We start from the raw sequence: 20401 nt of genomic DNA on the forward strand, positions 1-20401 counted from the left end.
AACCGGTAGGACACGCCCCTAAATGTCCCCTTAACCAACCGGTAGGACACGCCCCTAAACCCTTAACCAACCGGTAGGACACGCCCCTAAATGTCCCCTTAACCAACCGGTAGGACACGCCCCTAAACCCTTAACCAACCGGTAGGACACGCCCCTAAATGTCCCCTTAACCAACCGGTAGGACAACCCCCTAAACCCTTAACCAACCGGTAGGACACGCCCCTAAACCCTTAACCAACCGGTAGGACACGGCCCTAAACCCTTAACCAACCGGTAGGACACGCCCCTAAACCCTTAACCAACCGGTAGGACACGGCCCTAAACCCTTAACCAACCGGTAGGACACGCCCCTAAATGTCCCCATAACCAACCGGTAGGACACGCCCCTAAATGTCCCCTTAACCAACCGGTAGGACACGCCCCTAAATGTCCCCATAACCAACCGGTAGGACACGCCCCTAAATGTCCCCATAACCAACCGGTAGGACACGCCCCTAAATGTCCCCTTAACCAACCGGTAGGACACGCCCCTAAATGTCCCCTTAACCAACCGGTAGGACACGCCCCTAAACCCTTAACCAACCGGTAGGACACGCCCCTAAATGTCCCCATAACCAACCGGTAGGACACGGCCCTAAATGTCCCCTTAACCAACCGGTAGGACACGCCCCTAAATGTCCCCATAACCAACCGGTAGGACACGCCCCTAAATGTCCCCTTAACCAACCGGTAGGACACGCCCCTAAATGTCCCCTTAACCAACCGGTAGGACACGCCCCTAAATGTCCCCTTAACCAACCGGTAGGACACGCCCCTAAACCCTTAACCAACCGGTAGGACACGCCCCTAAATGTCCCCTTAACCAACCGGTAGGACACGCCCCTAAACCCTTAACCAACCGGTAGGACACGCCCCTAAACCCTTAACCAACCGGTAGGACACGCCCCTAAATGTCCCCTTAACCAACCGGTAGGACACGCCCCTAAATGTCCCCTTAACCAACCGGTAGGACACGCCCCTAAATGTCCCCTTAACCAACCGGTAGGACAACCCCCTAAACCCTTAACCAACCGGTAGGACACGCCCCTAAACCCTTAACCAACCGTAACCCTAACCCTAACCAACCGGTAGGACACGCCCCTAAATGTCCCCTTAACCAACCGTAACCCTAACCGTAACCCTAACCCTAAAAGAGTTATTATGTTGGCCGTGGACTCCCAGAATTATCTGTATTATGTTGGCCACGCCCCCATCTGAAAATACCTTGTTCCAGGGACCCCCCCCCCCCCCCACCAGAGGCGAAGAGTTGAGTAAAAAAACGTTCGCTGTGAAGGAATGTACGGCGTATCAAAAGATTTTGCGCCACAATGTCACGTTTTCTTTTTCGAAAATAGCTAAAGTATTAAAATGATGGTTATTGTTGTGGATGAACGCAGAAGTGACACAGATGGCGTTCCAGGTCTTAATGGGTTGAGTGGATGTGGTTGACGGAGTCCTCCCCTGTTTATGTGTGTGTGTGTGCGTGTATGTGTGCGTGCGTGTGCGCGTGCGTGTGTGCGTGTGTGTGTGCGTGTCCAGGATCCACATCTCGGTGCAGATTCCCCATCAGGACGGCATGCTGCCCTTGGTGTCGACGCTGCCGCTCCACAACCTCCACTTCCTGCTGTCCGAGTCCATCTACCGCCAGCAGCACGTCTGCTCCAACCTGGCAACACTGGCCCAGCTGCAGGGCCTGTCAGGTACGCACCAACCTGGCAACACTGGCCCAGCTGCAGGGCCTGTCAGGTACGCACCAACCTGGCAACACTGGCCCAGCTGCAGGGCCTGTCAGGTACGCACCAACCTGGCAACACTGGCCCAGCTGCAGGGCCTGGCAGGTACGCACCAACCTGGCAACACTGGCCCAGCTGCAGGGCCTGTCAGGTACGCTCCAACCTGGCAACACTGGCCCAGCTGCAGGGCCTGTCAGGTACGCACCAACCTGGCAACACTGGCCCAGCTGCAGGGCCTGTCAGGTACGCACCAACCTGGCAACACTGGCCCAGCTGCAGGGCCTGGCAGGTACGCACCAACCTGGCAACACTGGCCCAGCTGCAGGGCCTGGCAGGTACGCACCAACCTGGCAACACTGGCCCAGCTGCAGGGCCTGTCAGGTACGCTCCAACCTGGAGGGGCGGGTAGCCTGGCCCAGCCAGTGTGCTTTCTGGTCTAGTGGGGCGGGTAGCCTGGCCCAGCCAGTGTGCTTTCTGGTCTAGTGGGGCGGGTAGCCTGGCCCAGCCAGCGTGCTTTCTGGTCTAGAGGGGCGGGTAGCTTGGCCCAGCCAGCGTGCTTTCTGGTCTAGAGGGGCGGGTAGCTTGGCCAAGCCAGCGTGCTTTCTGGTCTAGAGGGGCGCGTAGCCTGGCCCAGCCAGCGTGCTTTCTGGTCTAGTGGGGCGGGTAGCCTGGCCCAGCCAGCGTGCTTTCTGGTCTAGAGGGGCGGGTAGCCTGGCCCAGACAGCGTGCTTCCTGCAGGTCTAGAGGGGCGGGTAGCCTGGCCCAGCCAGTCTGCTTCCTGGTCTAGAGGGGCGGGTAGCTTGGCCCAGCCAGCATGCTTTCTGGTCTAGAGGGGTGGGTACTGGGTAGCCTGGTCCAGCCAGCGTGCTTTCTGGTCTAGAGGGGCAGGTAGCCTGGTCCAGCCAGCATGCTTTCTGGTCTAGAGGGGTGGGTACTGGGTAGCCTGGTCCAGCCAGCGTGCTTCCTGGTCTAGAGGGGCGGCTAGCCTGGTCCAGCCAGCATGCTTCCTGGTCTAGAGGGGCGGGTGGGGCAGTGTTCAACAGTGTTGCTTTTGGCAGCAAAATTTGATTTTAGTTTTGGTCATAGTCTTTTGCATAGTTTTCATTTAGTTTTAGTCACATTTTAGTCGTAAAATAGCCGTACAAGCTCACAATGTTTTTAGTTTAGTTTATTCGCACAATAAAGACAGTACAAAAAGGTAACATCAATAAATAATAAATAAAAGTGTGTGCAGGTGAGAAAAGAAACCCAGGGAGGGCTTATATGTGGTTCTCACCAAAGTTAATATACAAAAAGTAATATACAAATAGTAAGACAAAGTAATCAAACATAGGTATGGATAATAACAAAAACAACAAGAAATACATTATTTACACTTGTGAAGTGTGTGTGTGTGTGTGTGTGTGTGTGTGTGTGTGTGCGTGTGCGTGTGCGTGTGCGTGTGCGTGTGCATGTGTGCATGTGTGCGCGTGTCTGAGTCAGAGTATGTCTGAGTATGCACAATAAGGCTACATTACGTTAGAATCAATTGGAGAGGGTAACTTCAAGAGGCTGGCCCTCAATCTATGTTTAAAGTTACAGAGTGATGACGCGGAGTTGGCAATAAGTATGTGTGAATTCCAGAGTAAAGAACCTCTGACTTTTATGGAGAACTGGCTAAGAGTGGTACGGCTGAAGGGAGGATGAATATTGTTAGATTGTCTAGTATTATAATCATGAACTTGAGAGTTGTTCTTAAAATATTCTTTGAAAGTTGTAAAGGAAGCATATTTGGAAGGCAAGTGCATTTATATATGAAAGAACAGGATTGTACTATGTTAATGTCATAGATAGACAGTACATCTATATCCTTAAACAAAGGAGCATGTGTTGCGCTGTGCTTGTAGATCTGCTATTTTCAGCATTCAAACAAGTGTAAAATGACTTATAGGCCTACTGGATCTCTTGTCCACTAGTCCCTTCCTAGCATTTTAGTCTAGTTTTTATTTATTGACGAAATTGTCCGTATATTTAGTCTTAGTTTTAGTCATCATATTTTCATTTAGTTTCTATTTAGTTTTCGTTAGTGAAATATATAGTCGAAGAACTTTTTTTTTTCCGTCTTAGTTTTAGTCGACAAAATCAACCCTGGTGTTCAAACAGCTCAATCTGAGAAGGGATTTAGAGATTGCAGTTAACTGATGTTCTGCCTCTGACGAACTTTTCCTCCCCCTCCGTTTGGCGTTCCAGATTCGGGTTTCCTGGACGGCGTGTCGTACGACAGCATCTCCCTCGGCCCGGGGTTCGACCGGCCGTACCAGTTCGACCCCAAGGTCAGTGTCGGAAAGTAACCAAGTACATGTACTTTAGTACTGTACTTAAGTACATTTTTTAAAGTATACGTGCTCTACTTGAGTATTTCCAATGTCTACTTCAGTACATTTTGGATCTACTGTACTTTTACTCCACTACAATTATTCAAATATTTTAGTGCTGTCAGGCGATTACATTTTTTTATCGCGATTAATCGCATGATTTGTGTAGTTAATCGCGCGATTAATCGCAATGAATCGCAAAACCTTTTTTGCTCTAAATTCAATGATGAACTGAAAGAAAACGCTGTATTATAGAGATGCTCCGATCAGGTTTGACAACATTAATGTTACTTTTTTTATTTCCCTTTTTTCCACATGACGTATGAAAAGTGCAATGTGCATTATTTTATGGCTTGCCCATTTTCTCTCTTTTGAATAATTCTGTGCAATTGGCACATTCAACACAAACAACTGTTTCCATAAAACAAACTAACATGGGCATCTTATCTATAAGCAGAATCACGAATAGGCCTATTTAATTTATACAAAAGAAGAAGAGAGAGAGAGCAATGTGTTTGTGGCTCAAACTTTGTCTAATATTGTTTTAGAGCAGTGGTTCTCAAACATTTTCATGCCAAGAGCAAAGGACCCCCAATATTTTTTCAATCTACAAAAATAATCCCAAAATCGCTTATAAATTAAAATAAATTAAATTAAATTACTAATCGCTTATTTGGCAACACTGGCCAGAAACGACCAGTGTTGCTTCTTTTTGTCTTATTTTGTATAGACCTAGGTGGCTTGTTTCTGCCATAGAGTTATACTGGCAACACCTCTGGCTTCTAGCTAGCTGGTGCTGCTCCGTCTGGTCTCTGTGTGTGTACTGTCAGTCCCTGCTCCGTGACTGGGAGATGGGACCGTCCATAGTCTGACTCTGGATAGAACTTTCTGTTACAGTTAAATCAATATAAAAGTACCACACAACTGAAAAGTATCGCGACTGTGACCGCAAGTTAGAAACGTGTGTGGCTATAACGAGGCACAGCTGTTTACAATGCGATGCAACATTAACAGCGGGGGTTTTGCTTTGGGTCTGGATGGATGAATTGCACAGGTTTCTCAAGCTTTTTTGGACTGGAACGTATACAACACGAGCAAAACCTTTTGAAATGTAAATGGAAGGCTGCCTGTTACTCCACTTAAAACATCCTAACAAGGGGTCTGGGAAGGGAGTGCATTGCAGGAACCAATATTCCTCAACCTCCCGCCTGCCAATCGCTGTGATTTTTTTTTTTTTGCATTAATGCGATAAAGAAATGAGTGCCGTTAATAAGGTGTTGCGTTAATGCATTAATAACGCGTTGACTTTGACAGCATTAAAATATTTATATACAGTTGAAAACTTGAAACGGGCCACTCTGCATATACTTCCTACTCTTGGTACTTTAAGTACTTTACTTGTAACGGAGTACTTATACGTTCTAGTATTGATCATTTGAGTAACCCCCCCCCAAGGTGCGCGAGGCCAAGAGCATCCAGCTCTACAAGCACCTCAACCTCAAGAACTGCATCTGGACCTTTGACGCTTTCTACGACATGACGGAGCTCATCGACGTCTGTGGAGGCTCGGTCACCGCCGACTTCCAGGTACCGATTACTTACTACGACATGACGATTACTTACTACGATTACTTACTACGACATGACGATTACTTACTACGATTACTTACTACGACATGACGATTACTTACTACGACATGACGATTACTTACTACAATTACTTACTACGACATGACGATTACTTACTACGACATGATGATTACTTACTACGATTACTTACTACGACATGACGATTACTTACTACGATTACTTACTACGACATGACGATTACTTACTACGATTACTTACTACGACATGACGATTACTTACTACGACATGACGATTACTTACTACCACATGACGATTACTTACTACGGTTACTTACTACGACATGACGATTACTTACTACGATTACTTACTACGACATGACGATTACTTACTACGATTACTTACTACGACATGACGATTACTTACTACGATTACTTACTACGACATGACGATTACTTACTACGATTACTTACTACGACATGACGATTACTTACTACGACATGACGATTACTTACCACCACATGACGATTACTTACTACCACATGACGATTACTTACTGTTACTTACTACGACATGACGATTACTTACTACGGTTACTTACTACGACATGACGATTACTTACTACGACATGACGATTACTTACTACGATTACTTACTATGAGACTCTGCCCAGTCCTTCCTGACGGTGTGTCTGTGTGTCTGTGGTTGTGTCTGTCCTTCCTGACGGTGTGTCTGTGGTTGTGTCTGTCCTTCCTGACGGTGTGTCTGTGGTTGTGTCTGTAGGGCCCAGTCCTTCCTGACGGTGTGTCTGTGTGTCTGTGGTTGTGTCTGTAGGTGCGGGACTCGGCCCAGTCCTTCCTGACGGTGTGTCTGTGGTTGTGTCTGTCCTTCCTGACGGTGTGTCTGTGTGTCTGTGGTTGTGTCTGTACCTTTCTGACGGTGTGTCTGTGGTTGTGTCTGTAGGTGCGGGACTCGGCCCAGTCCTTCCTGACGGTGTGTCTGTGTGTCTGTGGTTGTGTCTGTAGGGCCCAGTCCTTCCTGACGGTGTGTCTGTGTGTCTGTGGTTGTGTCTGTGGTTGTGTCTGAAGGTGCGGGACTCGGCCCAGTCCTTCCTGACGGTGTGTCTGTGTGTCTGTAGGTCCTTCCTGACGGTGTGTCTGTGTGTCTGTAGGTCCTTCCTGACGGTGTGTCTGTGTGTCTGTGGTTGTGTCTGTAGGTCCTTCCTGACGGTGTGTCTGTGTGTCTGTAGGTCCTTCCTGACGGTGTGTCTGTGTGTCTGTAGGTCCTTCCTGACGGTGTGTCTGTGTGTCTGTAGGTCCTTCCTGACGGTGTGTCTGTGTGTCTGTGGTTGTGTCTGTAGGGCCCAGTCCTTCCTGACGGTGTGTCTGTGTGTCTGTGGTTGTGTCTGTAGGGCCCAGTCCTTCCTGACGGTGTGTCTGTGTGTCTGTGGTTGTGTCTGTAGGGCCCAGTCCTTCCTGACGGTGTGTCTGTGTGTCTGTGGTTGTGTCTGTAGGTCCTTCCTGACGGTGTGTCTGTAGGTCCTTCCTGACGGTGTGTCTGTGTGTCTGTGGTTGTGTCTGTAGGTCCTTCCTGACGGTGTGTCTGTGTGTCTGTGGTTGTGTCTGTAGGTCCTTCCTGACGGTGTGTCTGTGTGTCTGTGGTTGTGTCTGTAGGTCCTTCCTGACGGTGTGTCTGTGTGTCTGTGGTTGTGTCTGTAGGGCCCAGTCCTTCCTGACGGTGTGTCTGTGGTTGTGTCTGTAGGTCCTTCCTGACGGTGTGTCTGTGTGTCTGTGGTTGTGTCTGTAGGGCCCAGTCCTTCCTGACGGTGTGTCTGTAGGTCCTTCCTGACGGTGTGTCTGTGTGTCTGTGGTTGTGTCTGTAGGTGCGGGACTCGGCCCAGTCCTTCCTGACGGTGCAGGTTCCTCTCTACGTGTCCTACATCTACGTGACGGCTCCGCGCGGCTGGGCGTCTCTGGAGCACCACACGGAGATGGACTTCTCCTTCTTCTACGACACCGTGCTGTGGAGGACAGGTGAGGGGGGGGGGGGGGGGACAGGTGAGGGGGGGGGGGGGGGGGACAGGTGAGGGGTGGGGCAGGTGAGGGGGGGGGGGGGGACAGAAAGACTTCAGTGCACTGTGCTTACACATTGTGTGTAAGCACAGTGCAAGGAAAGAATGCATTCGCCATGCATCCTGAAGGAAGTCTGATCCAATCACTTTTAGATTTACTCCAGTTTAATTCTGAGTTTAAAGGTATATTCAGTGATTTCACTTAATTCAAATATCACTTATTTTTTTGTTTTGTTGTGATAATCCTCCCTACTATAGAGTGTGCTGGCCATATAAGGAGTTCCTCCCTGTCCCCAGTTAACCCCTGGGGGTCAAAAAACCTTTGACTCTCTATCCTGATTGGACGAAAGGCTGGGTCCCACAGCCAAAAACGAAACCTAAGGTTTTTTGAGTGAAATCACTGAATATACCTTTAAGTTTTGTTGTGTTCAAGATCTGATTTTAGGCCATGTTTAAGCCTCCAGGGAAATCCGTGTTGAGGTTCTTAATCCACTGTTTTTTTCATTAATACGTCTTTGTCCTAAAACTGTCCAGTTGGGATTGTGTTGGGAGTCCAGCGCCTTTTAGGGCTTCAATGCCGTGAGCCATGAAATGTTGAACCAACCTTGTGGTTGTCTCTTTTTTGGCATCGTTAACATTGTATCTGTGTTGTTTTACCCGTTTCTCCGACATATTGTAAACCACATGTGTTGAGGCGGGGGGGGGGGTGCTGTGGAGGACAGGTGAGGGGGACGGGGGGGGGGGGGGGGGACAGGTGAGGGGGGGGGGAACAGGAGAGACGGAGAGCACTAGTAACCCGCCATGTTGGCTCAGCATGGATGTGACCTGTTGACCTCTGACCTGCCCTTTGACCCTCGCAGGCATCCAGACGGACAGCGTGCTGTCGGCCAGGCTGCAGATCATATACGCATCTACATCCTGTTGACCTGTTGACCTCTGACCTGTCCTTTGACCCTTGCAGGCATCCAGACGGACAGCGTGCTGTCGGCCAGGCTGCAGATCATACGCATCTACATCCGGGAGGACGGACGGCTGGTCATCGAGTTCAAGACGCACGCCAAGTTCAGAGGTCGGTCCTCCTGCCTTCTGGTGTTAGCATTATGCTGTGCTTCAGCTATTGGAAAAAAAAAAGCATATTGTATCTTAGCTGTGTGGCTTAGTGTCCCATTGGCCGTGGGGCTTAGTGTCCCATTGGCCGTGGGGTTTAGTGTCCCATTGGCCGTGTAGTGCTAATCTCCCGCTGATCCTGTGCAGCTATAGAGCGTCGCAGTCCCGCCCCCTTTCAGAACGAGTGGCCCAGGAAATTAATCCCCAATGCATTTCTCCCATAGGCATTTAGTATTTATTTAACCCATTCTGACCTGAGATCAGATTCACACGAGGTTTTCCGCCGGACACACACTGGTCCTGATGAACCCATTCTGACCTGAGATCAGATTCTAGAAATGTCAGTCGTTCTTCGATTTTTCAAAAAATAGCAGACCTACAAGCTCGATATGAGCTTGTAGATCTGCTATTTTTCAATAGCTAAAGCATGACATGATGCCGACACCAAAATGGGTGCCCGGTCAGAATGGGTTAAAGACGGTTACGCCGCGGACAAAGCCAACTCGGATCGTGACAAATCATGACAATGAACACAATGTTTTGGGCCGATCAAATCATTTATAAGAAGAAAAACAAAACAAATAGTGTTGTCTCCTGCCTTTATTTTCTTCTTTCTAATGATTTGATCGGCCCCAAAACATTGTGGTCATGATTTGTCACGATCCGAGTTGGCTTTGTCCGCGGCGTAACCGTCTTTAAATAAATACTCTAAGAAATGCCTATGAGGAAAATGAACGGCGATTTATTTTCCGGGTCTCTCGAGGGGGCGGTATGGAGGGCTAAAACTGCCATAACTAAAAATAAATACATAAATAAATAAATGCAAAAATAAATAAATATAATGCAAAGAAATGTATAAATCAATGATTAAATGCATAAATAAATAGGCAAAGAAATATAGAAATGCATAATTAAATGTATTTATGTGTTTTTATTATGTACACATTTAAATACGCATTTAAATACACATATAAATACGCATTTAAATGTTCATTTAAATGCACATTTAAATGCACATTTAAATGCACATTTAAATATGCATTTAAATATGCATTTAAATACGCATTTAAATGCACATTTAAATGTGTATTTCAAGCTGCTTTCCCCAAGGGTGTATTTCATGAACTGTATGTTAATGAGGGGGCGTGTCTTTCCAATTGAAGGCGTGTCTTTCCTATTCAGCCATTAGCAATCTAACCCAGAGCAATCAAACACCAAAAAATCCCATCCAGCCACTAGCATATAGTTTGGGATTGTTCCTTTCATTTTAGTTTAGTTTTAGTTTGTTTTGAATATATATATATATATATATATATATATATTTTTTTTTAAATAAGTAATTGGCATCAAAATGTACTTAAAGTACCCAAAGTAGAAGTAGTCTACTCATTATGCAGAAATGTCCCAAATGTATAAAAATATTTTGAAAATAGCAGATCTCCGAAGGCTCACAATGTGTCGCATCGCAGCCCATGTGAGCTTGTATATCGGCTATTTTCAAATGCCCAAAATCTATATAGGGCTATTGTATAATGTACGTTTTTTAATAATAATCAAAATCTTAAAATAATATAATATAATATTCGGCACCCGGGTGAGCAGTGTGGGTTAGCGCCCCAGCCTGTGTCCTCCGTGAGGAGGAAGCCCAACAACCCTCGGTGAGGCCTTTGGGAGGGGGCCATGCAAGCAGCAAGCGGAACCGCAGTACCATGACCCTGCAGAAACCATTGCCCACCACTCCTGAATGAACTGTCTGGTGCAACGCACAGGTCCTCGCTCTACTCCTGGTGAGAGCAGGAGTGGACCTGGTGAGACGTAGGAGGGGCCCGGCCAGGAGACAACCCACAGAGCCTAGTCCCTCCATGTGCCAGAAGTGTACCTCCCAGCCCCGGCAGAGTAGTTCTGGAGTAGTTCCAACGGATTGTGTGCCCCTGGCTTTTCCCTAGTGGGACTGATTGAGGGTAGCTACTGGGACGTAAGTCGGGACTTGATCACTCCCGGCTGGGTCGCCTGAGTGAAGGGTATGATGTTGAGAGACCCGAAACCCTGTTGACCTCAGCATACATCACTGAGGATATGTCCCAGTTTCATCCATGCGATGTTTTTTAGTTATAATATAATCATCATCAAACTATAATTCTAACAATGTCTGAGTGTGTGTGTGTCTGTGTGTGTGTCTGTCAGAAACAGTGCCGTAACTCCTTACTGCCTGCACCAATCACTCCCACTTTTCACACAGGCATTGACCATATGAATATGGAGGGCGTAACGAAGCCCTTTTTTCGATTTGACACATTAATGATTATTAATGAATTGATTAGTCAATTACAAACGCACCCGGGCGCAGTACCCCCTGCGGCCACAAGGGGGGGCAAATATCTCACAACGGGTAAGGGCTAGTATAATATAATCTTAGGTCAGATCTCAGGTCAAAATGCGTTAGAAATTCTTAGAATCTGATCTCAGGTCAGAATGGGTTAATTAAATGTCTTAATATGTCTTAATTAAATGCCCCCCCCCCCCCCCATCCAGGTCAGTTCGTCCCAGAACACCACACCCTGCCGGGCCACAAGTCCCACCTGATGGCCCCGGACCACCTGGGAGGCATCGAGTTCGACCTGCAGCTGCTGTGGAGCGCGCACACCTTCGACTCCCCCTACCAGCTCTGGAGGGCCACCAGCTCCTACAGCAGGTTAGAGACCCCTTAGGGCCACCAGCTCCTACAGCAGGTTAGAGACCCCTTAGGGCCACCAGCTCCTACAGCAAGTTAGAGACCCCTTAGGGCCACCAGCTCCTACAGCAGATCAGAGACCCCTTAGGGCCACCAGCTCCTACAGCAGGTTAGAGACCCCTTAGGGCCACCAGCTCCTACAGCAGATCAGAGACCCCTTAGGGCCACCAGCTCCTACAGCAGATCAGAGACCCCTTAGGGCCACCAGCTCCTACAGCAGGTCAGAGACCCCTTTGACTCCCCCTACCAGCTGTGGAGGGCCCTTTGACTCCCCCTACCAGCTGTAGAGGGCCCTTTGACTCCCCCTACCAGCTGTGGAGGGCCCTTTGACTCCCCCTACCACACTTTGACCCATTTAGACCTAAGAGCAGATTCTACAAATGCCTTCTAAAAAAAAAAAAAAAAGAAAAGTATAACATAATGCGTAACCCATTCTGACCTGAGATCAGATTCATACGAGGTTTCCGCTGGACACACACACTGGTCTGATGAACCCATTCTGACCTGAGATCAGATTCTAAAAAATGTCAGTCGTTCTTCGATTTTTCCAAAAAAATAGCAGACCTACAAGCTCGTAAGCGCGCCACTCGGTGGCGCGCTATGAGCTTGTAGATCTGCTATAAAGCACAACATGATGCTATAACACCAAAAAGGGGTTCCCGTTATTCCCGTATACTGAATGTTTTTCCTTCAAACAGGAAGGACTATTCCGGGGAGTACACGGTGTTCCTGATCCCGTGCACCGTGCAGCCCACCCAGCCATGGGTGGACCCGGGCGACAAGCCTCTGTCCTGCACCGCGCACGCCTCCGAGAAGTGAGTGTGTGTGTGTGTGTGTGTGCGTGTGTGTGCGTGTGCGTGCGTGTGTGTGTGTGTGTGTGTGTGTGCGTGTAGACTTAGATAGCATTTGATACAGACTTATAGCATGTTATGTAGACAGCACTATAATTGCATTGTATATAGTCATAGCACGTCATAGTACATATGTATAGCATAGTATAGTATATATGTATAGTTATCATGTTTCATGATAAATGCTTTTTATGTGATGTATTCCCATGCTTTTTGTTCTTGCTTAAAACCCGGTCGATGCCAAATTTTGCACACACACTCCCTGGATAATTATTGACACTGGGTGAAAACATGGGTTGCAAAATTGTGGGATAAACAATGTAGATTAAAAATAATAATAATAGTAATAAAATATGAGGACCGAAACGAACAAGAAAACCATATTGGAAGGAAAGCTAAATGTCTGGTCCAATCAGAGGAAAGCTGAATGTCTGGTCCAATCAGAGCAAAGCTAAATGTCTGATCCAATCAGAGGAAAGCTAAATGTCTGGTCCAATCAGTGTTGTTTTCGTCGACTAAAATGAAGACGAAAAATGTTCGTCGACCACCTATTTCCACTGACGAAAACTAAATGGAAACTAAATGAAAACTAAGCTACGACGACTAAAACTAAGACTAAATGTATTGACAATTTCGTCAACAGATAAAAACTAGACTAAAATGTTAGGAAGGGACTAGTGGACAAGAGATCCAGTATAAGTCATTTTACACTTGGTTACATGCTGAAAATATCAGATCTACAAGCTCGCGTTGTGAGCTTGTAGATCGGCTATTTTCAGCAAGTGTAAAAACACTCATTACGACGGCATCAAGGCCCGCCAAAACACATTTTAGTCGACTAAATCAACTGTAGATTTAGTCGACTAAAATCTTATGACATTTAGTCGACTAAAACTATACTAACACTAACACATTCCAGGTGACTAAAATGTGACTAAGACTAAATTAAGTTTCAGTCCAAAGACTATGACTAAAACTAAAATAGAAATTTGCTGCCAAAAAAAAACACTGGGTCCAATCAGAGCAAAGCTAAACGTCTGGTCCAATCAGAGCAAAGCTAAAGGTGTGTGGTCCAATCCCCTGCCAGGTTCCTGGTGCCCATAGCCTTCCAGCAGACCAATCGGCCGGTGCCCGTGGTCTATTCGCTCAACACGGCGTTCCAGCTCTGTAACAACGACAAGGTGTTCATGATGGACCCCGCTGAGGCCGCGGGGTCAGGGGTCATGGCCGAGATGGACTACAAGGGGGCCTTCTCCATGGGTAGGACGCACGCGCACGCACGCACACACACACACACACACACACACACACACACACACACACACACACACACACACACACCTTCTCCATGGGTAGGACGCACACACACACACACCTCCATGGGTAGGACGCACACACACACACACACACACACCTTCTCCATGGGTAGGACGCACGCACACACACACACACACACACACACACACACACACACACACACCTTCTCCATTGGTAGGACGCACGCACGCACACACACACACACACACACAACACACACACACACACACACACACACACACCTTCACCATGGGTAGGACGCACGCATCAAGGGTTGGATTGGGGGGTCAGTCCCTGCTTGACACTCAGCAGCAATGGGTTGGATTGGGGGGGTCAAATCAACAAATCAAAATGGATGCTTCCCTCAGCGCTCCCAGAGAGGTCAAATGGATGCTTCCCTCAGCGCTCCCAGAGAGGTCAAATGGATGCTTCCCTCAGCGCTCCCAGAGAGGTCAAATGGATGCTTCCCTCAGCGCTCCCAGAGAGGTCAAATGGATGCTTCCCTCAGCGTTCCCAGAGAGGTCAAATGGATGCTTCCCTCAGCGCTCCCAGAGAGGTCAAATGGATGCTTCCCTCAGCGCTCCCAGAGAGGTCAAATGGATGCTTCCCTCAGCGCTCCCAGAGAGGTCAAATGGATGCTTCCCTCAGCGCTCCCTGCAGAGAGGTCAAATGGATGCTTCCCTCAGCGCTCCCAGAGAGATCAAATGGATGCTTCCCTCAGCGCTCCCAGAGAGGTCAAATGGATGCTTCCCTCAGCGCTCCCAGAGAGGTCAAATGGATGCTTCCCTCAGCGCTCCCTGCAGAGAGGTCAAATGGATGCTTCCCTCAGCGCTCCCAGAGAGGTCAAATGGATGCTTCCCTCAGCGCTCCCAGAGAGGTCAAATGGATGCTTCACTCAGCGCTCCCAGAGAGGTCAAATGGATGCTTCCCTCAGCACTCCCTGCAGAGAGGTCAAATGGATGCTTCCCTCAGCGCTCCCTGCAGAGAGGTCAAATGGATGCTTCCCTCAGCGCTCCCAGAGAGATCAAATGGATGCTTCCCTCAGCGCTCCCAGAGAGGTCAAATGGATGCTTCACTCAGCGCTCCCAGAGAGGTCAAATGGATGCTTCCCTCAGCGCTCCCAGAGAGGTCAAATGGATGCTTCACTCAGCGCTCCCAGAGAGGTCAAATGGATGCTTCCCTCAGCGCTCCCTGCAGAGAGGTCAAATGGATGCTTCCCTCAGCGCTCCCTGCAGAGAGGTCAAATGGATGCTTCCCTCAGCGCTCCCTGCAGAGAGATCAAATGGATGCTTCCCTCAGCGCTCCCAGAGAGGTCAAATGGATGCTTCCCTCAGCGCTCCCTGCAGAGAGATCAAATGGATGCTTCCCTCAGCGCTCCCAGAGAGATCAAATGGATGCTTCCCTCAGCGCTCCCTGCAGAGAGATCAAATGGATGCTTCCCTCAGCGCTCCCAGAGAGGTCAAATGGATGCTTCCCTCAGCGCTCCCTGCAGAGAGGTCAAATGGATGCTTCCCTCAGCGCTCCCTGCAGAGAGGTCAAATGCGTAGAACACATTTCAGAAAACGCCAACGTGTCGGAACGACTTTGACTTTGACTGATATATTTATAACAAACGAACAATAATTGACGGGATAAAAAAACAAACAAACAAAACGTGTTAGCAAGATCATAATACTGAGCTACAAACATCTCTCTCTCTCTCTCTCTCTCTCTCTCTCTCTCTGTGTGGTCTCTGTCTCCCCCTGCAGGCCAGACGCTGTACGGCAGGGTGCTGTGGAACCCCGAGCAGAACCTGAAGTCTGCGTACAAGCTTCAGCTGGAGAAGGTGTACCTCTGCACCGGCCGCGACGGATACGTCCCGTTCTTCGACCCCACGGGGACCCTCTACAACGAGGGCCCGCAGTACGGCTGCATCCAGCCCACCAAGAACCTCAAGCACCGCTTCCTGCTGCTGGTAAACACCGCGAAACCCACCCAAAATGGGTTTTGACCCATTCTGACCTGAGATCAGATTCATACGAGGTTTCCACTGGACACACACACTGGTCTGATTAACCCATTCTGACCTGAGATCAGATTCTAAAAAATGTCAGTCGTTCTTCGATTTTTCAAAAATAGCAGACCTACAAGCTCGTAGCGCGCCACTCGGTGGCGCGCTATGAGCTTGTAGATCTGCTATTTTTCAATAGCTAAAGCATAACATGATGCTAATACCAAAATGGGTTCCCGTTCAGAATGGGTTAAAATGAGTTAGCTCTAGGATATATATATTAGGGCCGGGACTTTAACGCGTTAATTGAGATTAATTAACTACAGAAAGATTAACGCGTTAAAAAGATTAACGCATTTTAATCGCACTGTTTTTTTTCACCGCGGAATGTTGTCACTGGACAGTTTTCAGACGGACCTGCGCACCAAGTGTCCGTGTCCTCTTCAGACAATAATATAACACCTCCAGACACTGCAGGACAGTTCACCAGACCGGGGGAAGCCGCTGAGATCACTTTGCTTGTCCCCGTGGATTGGAAATAGGATTTAAAAGGCTATCCGATGGTAGCGCGGATTACAGCACAGTTGTGTGCAATTATTCAATAAAGAATTCACATATCACCGCACCTCGTCAAGCCTCCAGTATCTGCTCAATGCGAAACATGTTGCGCCGAGCCTAGCCTGGAAGCTAACGACAACAACAGTAGCTCTGGTCGATAGCGTAGTTATCGTAGTTAGGAGGAGTTCTATGGTACTTAATTTGATCCTTTCCCCACTCACACCCGCGGAAGTGCAGGCCGTGCAGCTCCTCGTTTTTAACATAAAAAAGATGTGAAAGCCTACTTTCCTCCTTCTAACACTATGGATCAGAGCTAACGTTATTCCAACTCCCAGTAGCAGTTCAAGTACCCGACCAGATGACATGGTTTCTAACTAAACGGTTATGGCCAAAAAAAATGTATATGTGTATGTCCACGGAAGAAACACAGAGGTGTTTTCTTATGGTCATGTCACATATTTGCTGCACCAATTGAAGCCCCCCCCCCCCAACCCTGTGGAATGCATTCCCCAAAACTCTCAGAGACATGCCCCCACCATCCAAACCTTCAATATTGCTTTCCCCAGCTATTTAATTGATTTACTTGGTTTTTTTTCTTTAATAAAGTTGTTTTTTGATTTATCATGTCCCCCTTGTAAAGCATTTTTGGGTACTCAGAAAAGCTCTATATGAATTATTAATTTTGCGATGTTATTATCACCCCTATTACTACAAAAACAATGTTTTATTGCTTAAACTTATGTGTTCACTATTCATTGATTCACAAGTATACCAAAATCCATTTGAAAAAATGGCTCTCTCACAGTTCTTGGGTCAAATAATGATATGCGATTAAAATGTGATTAATCGAGATTAATTAACTACAAAGCCTCTGATTAATTAGATATATTTTTTAATCGAGTCCCAGCTCTAATATATATATATATGAATATTTCGTCGTCCGATTCCTTCCACAGGATCGTAAACAGCCAGACGTGTGCGACAGGTACTTCCACGACGTTCCTTTCGAAGCCCACTTCTCGTCGGACGTGCCCGAGCTGACGTCCATAGCTCCTCCCATGCCCGGCGTGGATGGCTTCACCATGAAGGTCGACGCCCTCTACAAGGTAAGTCTGACCTATCACCATGAAGGTCGACGCCCTCTACAAGCTAAATCTGACCTATCACAGTGAAGGTTGACGCCCTCTACAAGGTAAGTCTGACCTATCACCATGAATGTCGACGCCCTCTACAAGCTAAGTCTGACCTATCACAGTGAAGGTCGACGCCCTCTACAAGGTAAATCTGACCTATCCCTGTCACAATGATTACATAATCGCCTCGTCACCTAATTTTCAATAATAAATGTAATTTTAAATGACCCAGTCCTTGATTCTGATTGGTCGAATCCGGTGGTATAAACACACACCTAGGAACGCAATGTTCCCAAAGTGGGGTCCGGGGACCCCCAGGGGTCCTTGAGGGAGTTCCAGGGGGTCCCCAGCTAAATGTCAAGGACTACCAAAATTATATGCAATTGGCCGTGGACCCCCCATCTGAGAATATGTTGTTCCAGGGACCCCCATCTGAGAATATGTTGTTCCAGGGACCCCCCATCTGAGAATATGTTGTTCCAGGGACCCCCCATCTGAGAATATGTTGTTCCAGGGACCCCCCATCTGAGAATATGTTGTTCCAGGGACCCCCATCTGATAATATGTTGTTCCAGGGACCCCCCATCTGAAAATATGTTGTTCCAGGGACCCCCCATCTGATAATATGTTGTTCCAGGGACCCCCCATCTGAGAATATGTTGTTCCAGGGACCCCCCATCTGAGAATATGTTGTTCCAGGGACCCCCCATCTGAAAATATGTTGTTCCAGGGACCCCCCATCTGAAAATATGTTGTTCCAGGGACCCCCCATCTGAAAATATGTTGTTCCAGGGACCACCCATCTGAAAATATGTTGTTCCAGGGACCCCCCATCTGAAAATATGTTGTTCCAGGGACCCCCATCTGAGAATATGTTGTTCCAGGGACCCCCCATCTGATAATATGTTGTTCCAGGGACCCCCATCTGAGAATATGTTGTTCCAGGGACCCCCATCTGAGAATATGTTGTTCCAGGGACCCCCATCTGAGAATATGTTGTTCCAGGGACCCCCCATCTGAAAATATGTTGTTCCAGGGACCCCCCATCTGAGAATATGTTGTTCCAGGGACCCCCATCTGAGAATATGTTGTTCCAGGGACCCCCCATCTGAAAATATGTTGTTCCAGGGACCCCCCATCTGAAAATATGTTGTTCCAGGGACCCCCCATCTGAGAATATGTTGTTCCAGGGACCCCCATCTGAGAATATGTTGTTCCAGGGACCCCCATCTGAGAATATGTTGTTCCAGGGACCCCCCATCTGAGAATATGTTGTTCCAGGGACCCCCCATCTGAGAATATGTTGTTCCAGGGACCCCCCATCTGAGAATATGTTGTTCCAGGGACCCCCCATCTGAGAATATGTTGTTCCAGGGACCCCCCATCTGAGAATATGTTGTTCCAGGGACCCCCCATCTGAGAATATGTTGTTCCAGGGACCCCCCATCTGAGAATATGTTGTTCCAGGGACCCCCCATCTGAGAATATGTTGTTCCAGGGACCCCCCATCTGAGAATATGTTGTTCCAGGGACCCCCATCTGAGAATATGTTGTTCCAGGGACCCCCCATCTGAGAATATGTTGTTCCAGGGACCCCCCATCTGAGAATATGTTGTTCCAGGGACCCCCCATCTGAGAATATGTTGTTCCAGGGACCCCCATCTGAGAATATGTTGTTCCAGGGACCCCCATCTGAGAATATGTTGTTCCAGGGACCCCCCATCTGAAAATATGTTGTTCCAGGGACCCCCATCTGAGAATATGTTGTTCCAGGGACCCCCCATCTGAAAATATGTTGTTCCAGGGACCCCCATCTGAGAATATGTTGTTCCAAGGACCCCCCATCTGAAAATATGTTGTTCCAGGGACCCCCATCTGAGAATATGTTGTTCCAGGGACCCCCATCTGAGAATATGTTGTTCCAGGGACCCCCCATCTGAAAATATGTTGTTCCAGGGACCCCCCATCTGAAAATATGTTGTTCCAGGGACCCCCCATCTGATAATATGTTGTTCCAGGGACCCCCCATCTGAGAATATGTTGTTCCAGGGACCCCCCATCTGAAAATATGTTGTTCCAGGGACCCCCCATCTGAGAATATGTTGTTCCAGGGACCCCCATCTGAGAATATGTTGTTCCAGGGACCCCCATCTGAGAATATGTTGTTCCAGGGACCCCCCATCTGAAAATATGTTGTTCCAGGGACCCCCATCTGAGAATATGTTGTTCCAGGGACCCCCCATCTGAAAATATGTTGTTCCAGGGACCCCCATCTGAGAATATGTTGTTCCAAGGACCCCCCATCTGAAAATATGTTGTTCCAGGGACCCCCATCTGAGAATATGTTGTTCCAGGGACCCCCATCTGAGAATATGTTGTTCCAGGGACCCCCCATCTGAAAATATGTTGTTCCAGGGACCCCCCATCTGAAAATATGTTGTTCCAGGGACCCCCCATCTGAAAATATGTTGTTCCAGGGACCCCCCATCTGATAATATGTTGTTCCAGGGACCCCCCATCTGAGAATATGTTGTTCCAGGGACCCCCCATCTGAAAATATGTTGTTCCAGGGACCCCCCATCTGATAATATGTTGTTCCAGGGACCCCCCATCTGAAAATATGTTGTTCCAGGGACCCCCCATCTGATAATATGTTGTTCCAGGGACCCCCCATCTGAAAATATGTTGTTCCAGGGACCCCCCATCTGAAAATATGTTGTTCCAGGGACCCCCCATCTGATAATATGTTGTTCCAGGGACCCCCCATCTGATAATATGTTGTTCCAGGGACCCCCCATCTGAAAATATGTTGTTCCAGGGACCCCCCATCTGATAATATGTTGTTCCAGGGACCCCCCATCTGATAATATGTTGTTCCAGGGACCCCCCATCTGAGAATATGTTGTGGAGGTTTTGTGACCATAAGGTGT

General features: G+C 48.0%; 1 protein-coding gene across 1 annotated transcript in view; it reads left to right on the forward strand.

Annotated features, from left to right (window-relative positions):
- Positions 1-20401, forward strand: part of fras1 (Fraser extracellular matrix complex subunit 1) — a 161604-nt gene that overhangs the window by 136217 nt on the left and 4986 nt on the right. Inside the window, 10 exon segments of the mRNA XM_083784744.1 lie at positions 1579-1739; positions 4002-4084; positions 5582-5713; positions 7596-7746; positions 8746-8853; positions 11424-11583; positions 12321-12437; positions 13561-13733; positions 15539-15744; positions 17295-17444. Coding sequence (XP_083640870.1) covers positions 1579-1739; positions 4002-4084; positions 5582-5713; positions 7596-7746; positions 8746-8853; positions 11424-11583; positions 12321-12437; positions 13561-13733; positions 15539-15744; positions 17295-17444 — 1441 coding nt within the window.

The sequence above is a fragment of the Protomyctophum parallelum genome (assembly GCF_964188405.1).
Source record: "Protomyctophum parallelum genome assembly, chromosome: 15".
In the NCBI taxonomy this organism is placed as follows: domain Eukaryota; kingdom Metazoa; phylum Chordata; class Actinopteri; order Myctophiformes; family Myctophidae; genus Protomyctophum; species Protomyctophum parallelum.